The 17,031-nt window shown below is 45.0% G+C and overlaps 1 protein-coding gene across 2 annotated transcripts in view; it reads right to left on the bottom strand.

Moving 5' to 3' along the window:
• MYOF (myoferlin) overlaps window positions 1–17,031 on the bottom strand; it is a 138,685-nt gene that overhangs the window by 104,443 nt on the left and 17,211 nt on the right. For both annotated transcript variants that reach the window (XM_080912654.1, XM_080912655.1), the window contains exons 2-3: window positions 11,941–11,996; window positions 10,461–10,552 (exon numbers count right to left, since the gene is read on the bottom strand). In XM_080912654.1, the coding sequence (XP_080768780.1) occupies window positions 10,461–10,552; window positions 11,941–11,996 (148 nt within the window). The remainder of the gene's footprint in view (window positions 1–10,460; window positions 10,553–11,940; window positions 11,997–17,031) is intronic.

Raw genomic sequence — 17,031 nt, 5'->3', positions numbered from 1 at the left:
CATGGTCATACTAGAAACTCTCATGGGGGGCCTGGAGACAAGACTTTGATCACTCAGGAAACAAGTCCAATGATCGACAAATGAGATCTAATGACATTGTATATCAATGTAAATTATCAGTCAAATGAATGCTGTGACTTTCCAGGCCTAGAGAGGAACCTACTATTGTTGTTTTTGCTAGACAGCATGTTGTCAAACTGTTCTCTAAACACTTATAGATTAGTGCTGCCATCCACCTTGGCCAGATGCTTCTCTCTGCAGTAGTGAACAGTTAATACAGAGGTGCACGATTGGTCAAAGAACTGAAAATAAGTTCTACTTAGTGTTCAGCCCCAACTGGGGTATCTACACCAACCCCCACAACCCCTGGGAAGACCTTCCTCTGACGCTACTATATATCTATTTAACACTTGCCGTTTTCTTTGGCTTTGTTTTGCAGGGCTGAGAATCAAACGCAGGCCCCGTGCCTTTCCACTGAACAACTATACCCTGATGTGATCTCCACAAAAGGTGTGGGGTGTCCCCAGTGCCTGGAGCTGTTGCTGACACACATGAGGCATTAGTGTCTGTGGGGTCCGTGAGTGAACTGGTGTTGTAACTAAAGATAGTCCAATGCCTCTGAAAATTGTTTTTGAAGCTTCCCTATCCTGGCTGCAGTTATTATGAAGTGTTTTTCTCCCTTAGCTCTCCACACATCTTTCTCCAGGTCCATGTTCCATGCTGACCTTCTCCCAAGACCACGATGGAGGCCCCAGGAGTTGTAGGAACTTCATTGGCCTTCGTCGGGTCCTATAGTTGAGTGTCTTATTAGGATCGGGCTGTACACTGCCTTAAGTTACCCCCATATTGTGTAAAACAGTAGTTTCTTTAGGCTGCATCTTGCCTTGAGAGATTCCATTCCCAGGCAGCTTTTGATTCCATTTTGAGGAAGCAGGATGACTCTGCATCTAGGTGGACCTGGGAATAGCACCATCTGTCTGACACCATCTTCACAGGACAGACCGAAGAGTGACCTACTCCTGGGACTCCCATGTGTACGGCCCTATACATTTCTCGGGCCAGCTGAGACCGAAGGGGCATATTAAAACCGCAGTAGGAAAACCAAGGCCAAGCGCTCATCAGACACGCCAGACCAAGGAAGGATTGACCCCCTCACCGGATATGGATGGACCTCTAACACTGTGATGGTGACTTGTCACTGGACTACCTGCTCTGTGGCCTAGGGAGAGACAGGCAGAAACTTCCATCTGCCCTCAGGGCTTCAGTATCAGCGGGCCCCACTCCCACTGCTGCTGCTGCTGACATTCGCCCATTTGTCCGCTCACCCACCTGGACCTGCTCTCTGTCCATCTACTCAGATGTTCCTCTTCCCAGACCAGGTCTCGCCCTTCTCCTCATCTCACTGTTGATGCTCCGCTTAGGTCCTGCAGCAGCGTCTTTATGGCCAGCGGCCAGCGGTCTCAAAGCTTCTCCAGCCTCCTCTGCAGCTGGTGTGAGTCCCGTCTCAGACCCATCAGGGCTCCTTTGCGCTTCTCTCAGTTTCCCAGCTTCAGACTTAAGGAGTTCTTTGAAATACCTCGTCTCTAATTTTTTATAACCATTCTGTAATGTAACATGCACACACACACACACACACACACACACACACACACACACACACACACACAAGTAGATAGGTCTTTACTGTGTGATGGATAACATGTGATCTGAGAGTTGATATTAGTAATTAAGGTTGGAATAAAAGATCCCGTGACTGTCTTGGTCCTAGCCATCAAGGAAAGTGGAAGTACCTGGCAAATTGCTGCCAAGGAAGCCACCATACCTTATGACTTCCCTGTTATTCCGTAAGTCCTAACACTGTGGAAGTACACAGACGTGTTTGTCTAGGTTTCTGACAGCGGATGCTTACACCTCTCCAGTATTCAGAGATACTCAGAGCAACAGTGCTAGTCTTCATATACGTGTGCCGCTCTGATGGAAATGAGGGGATGGATTTGGGGGGGGTTGTTTGTTTGCACAGCACCCTGCATCTACTCAGGTTTTCATACAGCTGACGGAGCCATTCCCTCTCAAGAGAGGACTGAGGTCTGAGCACCTACATCATTCTCAGGAGGGAGCTTCAAAGCTATGTGACATAACAGGACATCTGCTGAAAAGCAAGGTCTCTGACACACAAAGAACCAAAATGTCTCACAAGCAGGACCACACGTTTTCCCAGAAAAGAATTTTTCTTTTCATTTTAAACCACAGATTTCCTGTTTTCTCCAACTGTAAAGCACTTTTGCCCGGGAAGTTTGTCTATTTCACAACTTTGCAATTTTCATTTTCTATTTCATCTATCCCAAAACCATGTGTGTGTGCACACATGCATGCTTGCATCCTATGTGTTTGCAAGCACATGTGTGCTTACATACTACGTGTATATGTACACACATGCCAACATACTACATGTATGTGCGCATACATGTGTGCTTACTTGTGTTTACTAGGCTGTCCTCTCACCGTGACGCTCAACTAGAGAGTGTGTGTGCACACACTCACATACACACAGAAGGAGAAAGAACCTCAGAGGCTCTGGGCTCTGTAAATGAAGACTTAATTATCCCCAGTTAATTCCATTCATTGCCACTGAAGGAGCTGGGTGACCTTAGTGATTTGCTGAACCTCTTGAGTCCTATTTCTCTCATTTGTCAAATGAGGCTATGACTGTCTGACTGAGTTGTTACAAAGATTCAAATCAGTTAAATGTGGAATTGCTGTAGCCTAATCCCTAGATTTCTGTAAACCCACAAAACACAGAGAATGTATCAGAGAATTAGTGTTTTTCTAATTGTATCGATGCGCCCCAGCAAGCTTTCAGTGAGGAAGTACTGTAGTTCCTCTTGTGAAGGTGAAGGAACATCTCAAGAGTCACCCAACCACTGAATGGCAAAAGGAAATCACAGCAAACTCTGGGATCAGGCGGCCGACCCCTTTGCACTTTCTTATGTAAGAACTTGTTAATTTTCCTTTTAGGAGTATTACTGGATTTTCTGATATCTTTTTCTTATGCACAATATAGCAAACCAGAGCTTTGCCCAGAGACTGACATCCTAATACTGTTGTTAACTTCACTGTGTGTAAGTGGTGGGAGAGGGTTGGGGGATGCAGTAGTGGGTTTGCATGAACACATACACACATGCAAATGGGAAAAGAACATTGGAAACATAGGTTCTTGCAGTGGTGATCACAGTCATTTACCACACACACTGTCATTTTCCTTCAGCAGCCCTATTTGGTTCCTGTTTATAATTTCTCATCTCTGCTGCCCACACCCTCCTCCATCTTTCCTGATCTACAGACTGGAACTCCACAGCCTGTCCACCATTCGTGGTCAGCCGCTATTCTCCTCTCCCTGTCTTCTTGACTTCAGCTTCCTGGCATCCCTAAAACCCCGCCTGCATCTGGCTGGCTCTGGGAGACAGTCAGAATCTGCCTGGGACCCTCTCCCTGCACTATGCTAGGGTACTCAGCTGGTTCACATGGTTTCCCTCGCTCTCTCAGGACCACAGCACGGTGTCAGGAACATCTGATATCTGAACACCACAGCCCACCTGTGTTGTGCACAGGTTTTTAATTGTGTTGAGTGGAAGGGTAAACATATACCCTGTAATAATGTCCTCACTTAAGTAGATCCACTTAACTATTGGTACTTTAAGGATGAGGATCCTGATGCTGGAAGACAGTAAGAACTTGTCCTAGGCCATCCCCTAATAACTGAGAGCTGTATCTGACCAGACTCGCTCTGTCTCCAGAATCTCAGCAGTTAGCATCCATCCTCTGCCTTTCCGTGATCCTGGTCTTCAGCTCTACAAAAGAGCACCAGCTTTCTGAGGGTGCTGTGGCCCTTGCGTTAGAACCGTCCCGAGCCCTTTGTAGCCGAAAACAAGTTGTCTAAGAACTGCTCCATAGAGCTGAGGTGGACGGATTCTTCACAAGTGACCTGTTACTAGTGGCCTGTCATGGACAGCCACAAGGTGACTGTCAATATTAAATGTCACCCATGTAGGAGTATCAGAATCACACTTGTTAACTCATTCCTTCAACAAAACACTTGTTGAGAGTTCCACGCATTTTAGGCATTGCTACACTGTTCGTGCATTGATTGAGATGCATGTGGAGTCGACAGGCTAGCACAGGAAAAATAAACAACGTATACAAGGGCCTTGAAGATGGAGCAGAATGCCGAGCTAAACAGGCACCTGTAGGGAATAACATGTGCTAAGTTCCCATCTTAGACCTGGTCTATATCTTCTTTCCCACACCGTCCCTATGCTCATTAAGAGCTTTGTAGAACAGTGTGGTGATCCGGTGAGAGGTCCGATGTCTGGGCTACGGTTCGGGGATCCGAGGTGCTGAGGACCAGCGACAAGATGTCACATTTGCAATGTAAGGGAAAGCATCCCACGCAGAGTGGGCGGATGTAGAGTCCCTGCTTGGTGCCATCTTCTCCTGGGCTTCTTGTTCTAATGTGTATGCATGTGTATATGTATGTGTGCGTGCACATGCACATTCGAAGACCTGGAAATCTCTCTCATTCCTGCCCGTCCAGGAGCCCAGGCATTGTTCTATAGGAACTCCAGTGGATGACAAGGACCGGGGTCCTTAAAGTCTCTGAGCCTCGAGTCTCCTCTCTCTTCTAAGGTCAGTGCAGTGTAGGAAGAAAAGTCACTTACTATTTAGCAGTACAAAAAAGAAAATGAAAAAAGAAAAGGAAAAAAAAAAAAAAAGCCTTCTTAAGGGAGGAGCCCCAGGAAAGACAGAAATACTTTGAACTGAGAGTGTTGTTCTGTTGTTGTTTCTTAAAATTAGGGAGAGAAAACCTGCTTCAATTTTAGCAAAGAACAAATTCATCACTCTACCTACAGTCTTGTTACAGCAGGTCAGAGTCTTCCAGAATAACAAAAATTAACATTAAAAAAACAACATTAAGTCTGGATGTAAATGACCTGACCCATTCTCAGGCTTGCTGAGTGAACCTGAGCTACCTGAGCAGGTTACCAACCTGCTCGGAAGAGTCCCTGGCTTATGGGGTATCTGAATGCAGGTACTGGTCTAGCCATGGCTCTCCCCTAAGTCCTTAACAAGTGAGGTCATCGCTTGTGTGTAGAGGGAACTATCTTTTGTCTGAACAAATCCTTCCACTCCAACGTCTCAGAATGGACTTCTAAAAATATCCCTTCATGTGTCTCCTCAAAGGGGGAGGCTCTCCGCTCCTCTCCCACCCTCATTCAGTCTGAACGGCTAGTCAGATGACCATGAGCAGCAGGCAGAGGCGATATAAAACAACCAACAGACTCCCAGCCTGGAGCAATAGCCCTGCAGCTGAGTTAATGCTCAGCAGGCAAGGCTGATCCCTGTGGGTGTGGCCACCTCGCACAGGCCAGCCCAAGCTGCCTGGCGCTGTTTGCTGACAGGCCCTAAGCAATGGAACAGCAGAAGCCAAGTGGGAACTTGTGTTTGTACTTCCAGTGACCATGGCAACCTCTAAGTCAGCCCAGAGAACATTCTTAAACTGGTAGAAAAACCTCAGCCCCACCTTGAAAAGCCATTCCTCCTTGGGCAGCCAGCAGATCCCTGAGGCCAGGTCCCTAGCAGACAAACCAAATATTCGGCTACTTTGTACAGGCAGACAGCTTATTCCCAGATGGCTTTTACCCCTAAAATGCACAGGTAATCTGACTGGCATAGATTTGGACTGGTGAAAATGCCTATAGAGCTAAAGGTTCTGTACTGTCCGGGATATGTTCTTAGTAGAGTAAATACAGAGACACTGGAGACACACCCTCTGCTCCAAGCTGAGCTGACTCAGGCCAGACTTTCAGGACAGTAAGTGTACAGAGAAATCTTTAGGGTAGAAAGCTGATCTCATTGAAAACATTTGCTCCCATGACAGGTCCTAAGAGCCTAAAATTCATTTTGTTTATTTTTTTTTTCAAGTGAGTGAAACTAAGTGTGTCTGGGATGATGACATTTGCTGGTGAGTTTTATGTCAACTTGACAGAAGTTAGAGTCCTCTGAAAGAACTCAAACTGAGTTTTTTAAAAAAGTCTCAAAAAAAATCTGGCTATAGGGCATTTTCATAATTAGTAATTGATGGGGAAGGTCCCAACCCATTGTGGGTGGGGCCATCCCTGGGATGCTGTCCTAGGTTCCATAAGAAAACAGGCTGAGCAAGCCATGAGAGACAAGACAGTAAGCAACATCCCTCCATGCTCCCTGCATCAGCTCCTGCCTTCAGGTTCCTGCCCTTCTGAGTTCCTGCCCTTACTGCTTTTGAAGATGAACTGTTATGTGGAACTGTTAAGTGAAACGCAGCCCTTCTTCCAAGTTACTTTTGGTTAATGCGTTTCATCACAGCAATAGTGACCCTGACCCTAACTAAGATGACCCAGAAGCTCCCCCCACCCAGTTACCACTGATTAGTTGAGGTTTTCAGACAGCACCTGATGTAGGACCTTGAAAGACATGGAATCATAGGCCAGGTGAGTTTCTCTGAAGAAAAGAACTGCAGAGAGTGCCCTGCCTAACTGGAAGGGCAGGCTCAGTGGGTATCCCATGGAAGCCCTGGAGTGGAAGGACACTGGGTGCCTTAGTCAGTGGTGGAAAGAAGGGGGAGAGATGTAAGAGTGACGAGGGTCAGCTTCATGTTTTACCTAGTTTCACACGAGAGCAGAACACGTTCTCGTCTGTTTTTTGCACCAGAAACAAGAGCAACATATCTCAGCCACAGTCTGGAGATGTAGTTCAAAGGGTGAAGTGTTTGCCTAGCATACATTAAGCCTGGGTTCATTCCCTAGCATGGCGTAAAACTGACCATGGTGGTGCATGCCTGTAATCCTAGGACTTGAGAGGTGAAGGCAGAAGGGAAGGAACTTGACAGTCAACCTCAGTTACAGAAGGGGTTGGCAGAAGCCATCTAGGAAAAGCTATGGCAAGCAAGTGAGTTTCCTGGAGACCCGCCATTTTGCATGGCTGCATTGAGTGTGCTCTAAGAGGCACAGCCCCAGAGACTTCCTCACAGGACTGCTTCTCACGCTGAAATGCCTTTCCTGCCACTATTATTACATAGCCCAGTGATTCCTGGACAACAGCTCACCCTGTTGGACAAATTTCCTGCAAATGAACATGAAGAAGAATTTTTATGAATTAATTCTAGATGGATCAATGACTTTATAGAATTCCTGGTTTGATCCAAACGATTTTAGGAAGAAAGTTTTAAGAGAAAGTTTAATGGTTTTAGTTGTTTGGCCAGAAAAAAAATGTAATAAAGTTAGAATCAAGAATAGAATATGCCCCCTCCTCATAGAATAGTGAGTAAAGGCTTCATAATAAGGAGTACAATGAGCTTTCTTTCATAAATTACACTAAGAAGAAAAATAGGCTTGGGACAAATTTGTGATCAAGAAAAAAAACACTCCTTCTAGGTCAGGTCCAAGGAAAAAGCCATAGGTATGCACTGTGGTAAAGCCGGACCATGTGAAACTGTTGCTCTGAACTTATAATGAGCTCGTAGAATAAAAGACTGCTTTGAACTTACTACCAACATCCTTCTGTAACTTCCCTTTTGTGTAGCATTCTATCTATGAGGTAAGTTTATAAAGAGCTTTTGTCTAAGAAGGCATTAAACTGCCATAGAAGAAATAAAAATGTGGTTTTTGGGGTTCTGTTCCATCCACCAAATATGTGTATGTGTGTGTGTGTGTGTGTGTGTGTGTGTGTGTGTGTGTGTTTGTGTATACATATGTATAGTTAAGAGTTAAAAGAGTTCTGAGTTACTCACTGAGCATTCTTGACAAGGGATTACAGGTTAACCTGGACTACATGAGCTCTTGTCTCAACAAACCAAAAACAAAACAAAACAAAAGAAAAAAAAAAAAAAAAAAACAGCGAGGATGAAGAGAAGGCTCAGCAGATAAAGGTGCTTTCTGCTAAGCCTAATTGTCTGAGTTGGATCCCTGGTGCCCATGTGGTAGGAGAGAGCAAACTATTGAAAGCTGTCCCTTAGACATCATACAGCGACACAGCATGCCCTCCCCAACCCCTGAAATAAACAGTTGTTTATGAAAACCTGTAGTAAGCAAGATATGAGAATTCCAAAATGTAAGTGGGTCTGCTTATAACAGAATCCATCATACTTCTTTGTTCCGACTAGAGAAAAGAATGCAGAGATTCAGAGAGACTGCACAGCCACTCTGAAGAAGCACACAAACAGAATGCCTGGAATGAGAGGTCCGCACAGAATGCAGACTGGATTTCATAGGCTGCACGTGCATACCCTGACGGTTTAGGGCACATTGATCTCATGCTGAAATGACGCCATCTCAGACATGCTGGATTAAAACAGTAGGGCTAACTTCTCTGTGGCGCACGTGAGCGAGCCCTCTAACTCTTCCTAGTGGAGGGGCTTGTCTAGAACGCTGACATTTGTGTCTCCATTTGTGGAGAGGAGCACAAGGGAAAAAGGGCGAATATATTTCTTGTGACGGTCTGAGGCTGCTGTGGGGTCGTACTAACCACTTCCTCAGAGCACTGGATTACGGGAACCAAAACTCTCTTCTGGAGGCTGGGGAGGAAGATTACTCTTCAGATGATGGTTTGAAACTACGATTTGCAACATAACCTTAAAAGGCTAGATTCCAGCTGGGCGTGGTGCCGCACCCTATCATCCCAGCACTTAAGTTCAAGGACAGCTTCCCCCACACAGCAAGTTTGAGGCCAGTTGGATCACCTGAGACCCTAACTCTAAAACAAACAAAATATTACATTAGTTTTTAGTTTAAGTGAGTAGAACCAGACCATTCCAAAACACATAATTCCAGAATATATAATTTAATAAACAGTTTAAATAGAACTTTTAGTTATAAGGGGCATGAGTGATAGAATTCATTTTAAAGGCCCATAATTCTGGAGCTGGAAAGATGGTCAGTCAGTAAGCTGCTTGGTATACAAGCATGAGTTAGGATCACCACTGCCCATATACAAAGCCAGGCTTGGTGGTACAGTGTAACCCTAATGCTTGGGGTCAGTTATAAGTGGATCCTGGGGCTCACTGGACAGCTGGCCTTGTCTAAACAGAAGGCCCAAGAATTGTGAGAGTCACTAATAATAATAATAATAATAATAATAACAATAATAATAATAATAATGAAAGGAAATAGAAAAACAATTGAGGAAGACATTCATTTCAGTGTCAGCCTCTGACCTCCACATGCTTTTCACTGAGAGTACATCACACATAGATATTACACACTACACACTATACACAACACATACAGATATTATGTACCACACACACATATACACACTCTACACACTATACTACACACACTATACACATACATTGCTTATCATACACACTGCATACTACATACACATACACATAGTACACACCACACATACACACACTACACATACACACTACACACATGAACACATACTATAAGTACACATATACACAGTATACACATATATACACACATACACACATGCACACTGCACATACACACTACACACTATACATACATACTACACATACACACTATACATGCATACTACACACTCATACTATATACTACACATTACACACACACACATACACTCCTCAACAAAGCATTATCTGGGGAGCAGATGTTTGTCAAGACTTTCTGACTCTGACACCAGTGAGCACAAGAGCCCAGCAATTACGTTGCCCATAGAACTTACCGTCTAAGCCAAGCCCCCGTCGACAGCAAACCAAGCACTAGTAGTCACTGTGCCTGGAGGTAGCCAAGCAAACCAGGACACATGGTCTAACTCTCAAACTCACTAATCCCTCTCAGTGTAGCCTTCTGATTGTACAGTGTGACAGAGGCAAGACTTGCATTTTTATATACACTAACACTGAAAGTTATTTTTAAAAAGGTGTTTTTTTATAACTCCCATGGAATTGAGCATTGGATTCTCTTTTTCTCTCAAATCTGTCATTAATATAGCGGTACATCCAGCTTATAACCATTGTTAAGAGTAACCTGTCTTTCCATAAGTTATGGCTGGCACACACACACACACACACACACACACACACACACACGCTCTAGCAAATCACACACAAGCAGAAAACAATTTTTTATACCTAACATAGCTGCATGTCAGATAAAACTGCAACTAGAAGTAAGGGGTACAGTTGGCAAAGAAGGTGGGAGATTGACAGACTCATAATGGCTGAGTGTTGAACACAGTATAGTCCTGGAACGTCCGGTGACTGAATAACCACATCTGGCATGCCTCATGAAGGGGTGAGAGCGCAGGGGCATGGAACTTAAACCCTAGTACATTAAAAGTACTACAGACAGATATGCCAAGTAAAAGGCTATAATGTGTAATTCAACAATACAAATAATATATAAAATGATCTAAAAAGTTCTCTGGAAGCAACTTACTTATTTTGCCCAATTGTCTCGAAATCTTTGACAACAATCACCAGGGAAGATGAAGAGTCCAGTGGTATCCCCCTCAAGTCAAATTCCAAAATCTGTTCACAGGAAGATGACAGAAACAAAGGCCGTTAAAGAGGGTAGAGGACATATTGGGCAGCAATCTTCACTAACACTCCTTTGAATTACTAAGTTCTACAGTTTGGATGGTGAGAAAGCAATGTGGACAGAGATCCAGGGAGTAAGTGGCCTGGCTTCCCACTTTCTAGATCTTGGGGCTATAGATGGGTCATTAGACCTCTGACTCATAGCCAGAAAAATGAACTAATGCCTACCAAACTGTTGAGAAAATGCTTCCTTCAGCGGTTATTTTGAAACCCTGCTCGTGTGCATTGCTGTTGAACAGTGGTGTATAACTAGAAACCCATCTTCTAAGATGTATTTCCTCTTAAGCGCCACCATGGCCAGTGCTCCTATCCAGATGCTGCTGTTGTTTCTCAGAGTCTCACTTTAACTCAGTAACTCCCTTTCTAATAAGAGATGCAAAAGAGATAACAAAGCACCAAGGATGCCTTTGACTGAGTAGGTGATCAATTGATAATTCAAAGTAAGCATCCTGTTGAGCCACCCTGTAGTGGCTTTGGAATAATTGTTTGGCTCACCGTTCTTAGGAGAAGTTATCCGCCAGTCCCAAAGACTGTGGCAATGGTGTTTCAGGTACAAACAATTGGGTTCAGCTACAAAACAGCAGGTAGAATGTTTACTTGGTCACTACCCTCAAGCACAGTAGACTGAAACACTTGTCAGATTAGTCCAACCCAGAAGGGTTAGACACATGCAAATGCGTTTTTGCTTTGTTTTAGACTTGGAGTTCCAGGCTAGGTGTTAGGAGCACACAGCAACTCACAAGGGGCTGCACGGGTCCTGAGGTCAAATTGGCTGTGCTGTCAGCTATGCAGAAGAAACTTCCTCAGCCTGAAGAGCAGCAGGGTTTCCTACAGGGGCTTCAGGAGGCTCCACAGCTTTTCTCGTAGATGACCAGATGTGGCCCCGTATTAAAAGAGGCTGGCAGAGGGAAGGGTTTGGATGGGTGAAAGGGAGGTCGCCCTCTGATGACTCAGGGAGCACAACAAAGACATTGCTCTGGTCCAGGGAGGTTTAGCCCAGCAGTTGAAAGAAACAATGGGGCCCGGTCATCGAAAAGTTAGTCAGACTGGGAAAATCCCACTCTGTGGGATGAATGAAACATTCAGTCAATCTGTAAAAACACTAAATTCTGAGCCACTTCTAAAAATAGATGCAAAGTCAACAGTGATATGTGAGGGATATGTGTGGTGTGGTGTGGTGTGTGTGTGTGTGTGTGTGTGTGTGTGTGTGTGTTCCCTTCAATAGAATATTACACAGCCATGAAAATACTTTTGAATTGAATGTTATGAATACATGTGTGGTATATAATTGTAAGAAGAAATAACAGCAGTAAAGTCACCTCATTCCAGACAGGGTTGAGTTCATTATCAACTTTCTTTGTCTTCTTTTTCTCATCTGAAAATTTTTTAAAAAAAGCAAAAGATTCAATCAATTGAAAATAACTACGTACCGTGTACCATCTAGTTGGTTCCCCTGAAAACCATTTCTCAGAGCCTCCTATGCCAACCATTTACCCCTCTGCCTGCCAGTTGTGGGGGACACCTGAGTCAATTTTACAAAGGGAATAGCATTTGGGATCTCAAAACATTTCCCCCACCTCTACATAGAGATAAGGGATAAGGACCCAACATCACGGATGTGCTGTTCTATTCCCCTGTCTTACGCAGGCTTCTAACTGGTATTTCTATCTTGCTACAGAAAGAATCCAAGGGGACTGATGTTTGAGAAGCTGAAGTGGCCATTTTACAGATGAGTACACTGAGGATACGGCCTGGGCAATTCACTTCCACATGGCCTAATGGAAACCTGAGATTTCAACTCGGAAGCCCTTTCTACCCCAGAGTTGGTAAGACAACACCATGGTTTAGCAGTTAAGCTGGGCTCCCTCCCAATGCTTCATGCACATCCTCATCCGGAGAGGAGTTCTGTCTAGTACCAGTGGAAAACGTGGAGGTTCCCTTCACTCCTGGACCATCTTGTGAGACCTAAGTGCTTTTTGCTCTGTGTCTGAGCCTGGACAGTCCATCTACAGAGAGAATACAGATAAATCCAGCCAGTGCTGACCATTCTCTTGAGGTCCCTGTCCCCATCCTCTATCACTTAGCAAAATAAAAGCTTGCCTCTGATGACCCTCTGCCTTGGAGGCAGCACCTCATCCCTTGTGAGCAGTGTTTGGTTTTTTGTTTGTTTAACGATTACTAGTGTTAATGCTCCCTTTACATCTGAGGTAAATGAAGTTACACAACATACTCAGAATCACCCCGTCAATAAATGGAGGGGTCCCTGTTTGAATGTAGGCAGGGGCACATTGGCAGCCACACTTCAAGCCGTGCCCAACCATTGCTTTTGCTCTGCTGCTGAGGAATGTGGGAGGTATTGGGTTTTGTTCAGCCACTTGCCACATCTCTTCTCCCAGCACACAGTCGGCTTGGGGGGGCGGGGATGGGGGAGACTAACTACCTCATTCTTCCAAGGCCTCAGCATAGCAAGGCTGTGAGTCATGACCCTCACTCTGCTAAGCATTAACTTTTCCACTGGAGTGGGCATCACATGATCCAACTGGCTTTCTTTTCTAAGCTTCCCTCCTAGAGGAAGAGCATTAATGGGGGAAGGGACCAGCCATCTCAGGATGAGGCACGCAGAGGTGGTCTTCTAAGTGAGGTCTTTCACAGACTTTATAAACTCCTTCAATTCTCCACACAACAAATATTTTAAAAATACCACGTGCCAAGGCATTGAGCTGGATGCTGAGAGACACAAGATCACTCTTGGCCCTCAGGTGACTGTGTCAAGAGTTCCTTGATGAGGAAAGGGTGGTTTTAGTTGTCCTTGGAGGAATATGGAAAATGCAGATGGGGGGTGGGGGAAGAAAAGTAATGTCAAGTTTGGGTACTGGAAAAAATCTCACAGAGGAAGAACTGAAGTCAAGGCTGACTGACAAGGTGGGATTGGAGGAAAGACACTTGGAGAAGTGACAATGGGGCAGAGAGGCCAGCTAGAGGTGGAAATCAGTCACATCTGGGGCCTCTGCATGGCACAGTTGTCTGGAGGCAAAGGGCCATGGAAGGAGGTAAAGGCTGTATGGGAAGGTTATGGCCAGAGGCCATGCAAAGCCTAGGATTTCATGCTAGCCTTTATTTGACTGATACAAGCCGACGAAGGGAATGAGATGTTAGAAGTCTGCCTTAAGGACTTTCAGAAGTTAGTAATCCAACAAGGAAAACTAAGTTACCCTGCCCCCAAACATGCAACACATGCTACTGAGCACATGACCTGGGGCAGATGCTGAGAACAATGGATACTCAGTGAAGCCAAACAGAAGGTGGCTGACCACAGCCCAGGTGGAGCTATTCACCTGGAACTTCAGGAGATTCCAGGCTGTTCACATGACACACGTGCTGAAGGCATCACCTTGGGGTTGGACACAAGGCTCGGTGAGAGCCAAGCATTGCTGAGCTTTTACAGAATCCTTTTATGAGCTCTACCCAAGATCACAGAGCTAGCAACAAGCCCTCTAGCTAGGTTTAGTCTGATTACAAGACCTTATACTTAAGCCGGCTCTCTCCTGACTTCCCAGCGAACCAGGAAAAAGAAAAGAGTGTCAGCTCCTCCCCTTCTGGAGAAACTAAGCTGGATCACTCTGAAGGAGGTGGTTCTGATTTGTATCAAAAGGTAAATACATTGTATTTTATCAGACTCCTACTCACACACATAAAGACATCAGTCCAAAAAAAATATTTTCTTATCAGTAGCTACAGGCAGATATTTATTGTATCCAGTGTATTTTACCTCCTCTCTTCCTATCAAAGGTCAGAGTTGCAAGCTTTGGACATCAGATTAGGTGACCGGAAGTGCCCTCTCTTGTCCCCCTATCACCTCGGTCGGTAGGCTGCCACCTCTGCAGTTATTAAGATAGCAGTTCCTTCCTTTGGAAAGGAACTAAGCACTTTCATCCCAGAACAAAACAACGGACTCAAAAGCAGAACACTTTGGACCATGGCTCAAGGCATTCCTAAGGATGTTTCCTGTTTTCTGATTAGCGGAGCCTGCCCCTGGCTCAGCTCTGAAAGGCTTAAGTAGTGGGGCAGCCTCAGTGCCAGAGTAGACACCCCTGTCTGCTGTCACGGAATAATTCCTCTGCTGGTCACTGTTTCTGCCTTGTTGGACCCTGTGAGGGTTAACTCTGTCAAGTCTACACAGCCAGGCATCACCTGGGAAGAGTCTCAAGCAACTGTGTACATTGGGTTGGCCTGTGGGTGTGTCTGTGAGGAATTCTCTTACTAAGTTCTCCGAAATAGGAAGACCCAGACATTGAGAAGTATTCCCTAGGCAGGAGGTCCCAAAGAGCATCAAGTGAAGAATCTGGCAAGAAAACAACATTAATTTCCCAAGGTCTTCAGCCATGGATGTGTTATGACTGCTTCAAATTCCTGCCACTTAAGCTGAGGCTGTGATCTAAAACACACCCTTTCTCCCCTGTGATGCTTTTTGTCAGGATATTTTATCATGGTAACAGAAATTAGGACAGCCCAGCAGACGAGGCCAGAGAGACGCCGGCACTCAGGACTGAGCGGCTTTGCTCCAGCTATGCACAGAGGCCTGCTGCGATGTGTAGATGGCCTTTACGTTTCACAGCCAGGTGACTCTGAGTAGACTCTGACTCACTTTCTCTACCAGTTTCTATCTGGGCGTACAGTCCAGAGACGGCCCATCACGGCAGCCGGAGGTGGTTGGTCACACTGCTTCTGCAGTCAGGAAGCAGAAGAGAAAAAATGGATGCTTGTCCTCACTTTCTTCTGTAGTCTGGAACGGCCGGTGTGGAGTAATCCCATCCACATTTAGTGTGAGTGTTGTCTCCTCAGTGAACCCAGTCTAGGAAATCCCTCAGGGACATACCCAGAGGTGCCTCTTCTAGGTAGTTCTAGATCCAGAAAGTTCTAGTTGGTTTTCAATGTCACACTGTTCACGGTGTAGGTGGGCCTCATCTAGACCCTTCAGAGTCCTGAAGTTCCCCAGAGAAGAAATTCTGCCTCAAGAGACAACAGCAGCTCTGGGCCTGAGTTTCCAGCACCTCCTCCCCTACAGATTTCAGCACAGCAGCATCGTCACCCGGTGTCAAGCCTCACACACGCCAGTCTACAAGCACATAAGCAACTGTCTCTGCTCCTCTTTCTCTACACACACATACATGCACACGCACATGTGGGCACAAACACATAAATACGCATGGAGACACACACAGGCTCACACATACAAACACACAGAAACATACACAGAACACACACACACACACACATATACACACACAAGCACACAAACACATAGGAAAACATACACATGTGTGCACACACAAACTCATACATCTTCAACACCCTATTGTTTTTGCATAGAACCTGACCTAGTAATAACTAATAATAGTCATTGTTCTTAATAATAATATTGACAATATAGGTTTTTTTAAGCACTTCCAAATGTATGTCTCAGTGACCCTAAAACTCCTGCAGGGTCAGAACAGTTGTTGGCCTAACAGACTTTCCAGTTTCAATGTGTTGAATTCCTTGAGGCCTTAGGTTTGATCCCTAGTACTGCATAAACCAGGCTTGGTGATACATTTCAGAACTCAAGAGGTGGAGGCACAAGGATCAGAAGTTCAAAGTCACCCTTGGCTACAGAGCACGTTCAAGACCAAGCTGGCTACATGAGGTCCTTTCTCACAAACGACAGCAACAAAAGAATTATGGGTCTGGAAAGATGGCTCAGCAATTGAGAGCCCTTGCTACTCTTGCAGATGACCAGGGCTCTGTTCCCAGCCCCCACAACCATCTGTAACTCCAGTTCCAGGGTATCTGATACTCTTTGCTGGCTTCTTCAGGCACCAGGCACTCACACGGCACACAAACACACATCCGTACACAATAAAAATAATTAAATCTAAAAATCAAAGATACAGAAAAGATATCTTAGGTTTGGTTCTGAATCTAAACTAATCTCTCATGCATAAGTTTCCAGGTTCTCAGGATCAATGCCCCTGTCTCAGAGAAATGAACAGCTACGCATAAATTCATCTCCTACCTTGCTAAAAACTGTCCCAGAGCTTTTAAGCCTTTATACATAACTAACAATGATTAAGTTTTCAGAACTGGTCATTACTCCCAACATATGTCTGATTTCATCTTAACAATTCTCGAAGGCAAAAATCTGTAATGATCACCAGTTATCAGATATGACACAGCTAGTTAACGTTGGACCCACCATTTTAACCTTGCAGGTAAAACACAGCTCCAGTTCCAGGACTAAGGTAAGAAAGTGGCTCCTTAGGGTTGGAAAGTGAGCTCATCAGTAAAGAACACTTACTGCTCTTGTAGAGGAACTGAATTTCATGTCCTTCACCTACGTTGAACCACACACTACCATGGGTTAATTCCAGTTC

Source organism: Micromys minutus (genome assembly GCF_963924665.1).
Source record: "Micromys minutus genome assembly, chromosome: 2".
Lineage (NCBI taxonomy): Eukaryota > Metazoa > Chordata > Mammalia > Rodentia > Muridae > Micromys > Micromys minutus.
The sequence above is the reverse complement of the archived record's forward strand: the minus strand, read 5'-3'. Positions and strand labels throughout refer to the sequence as shown.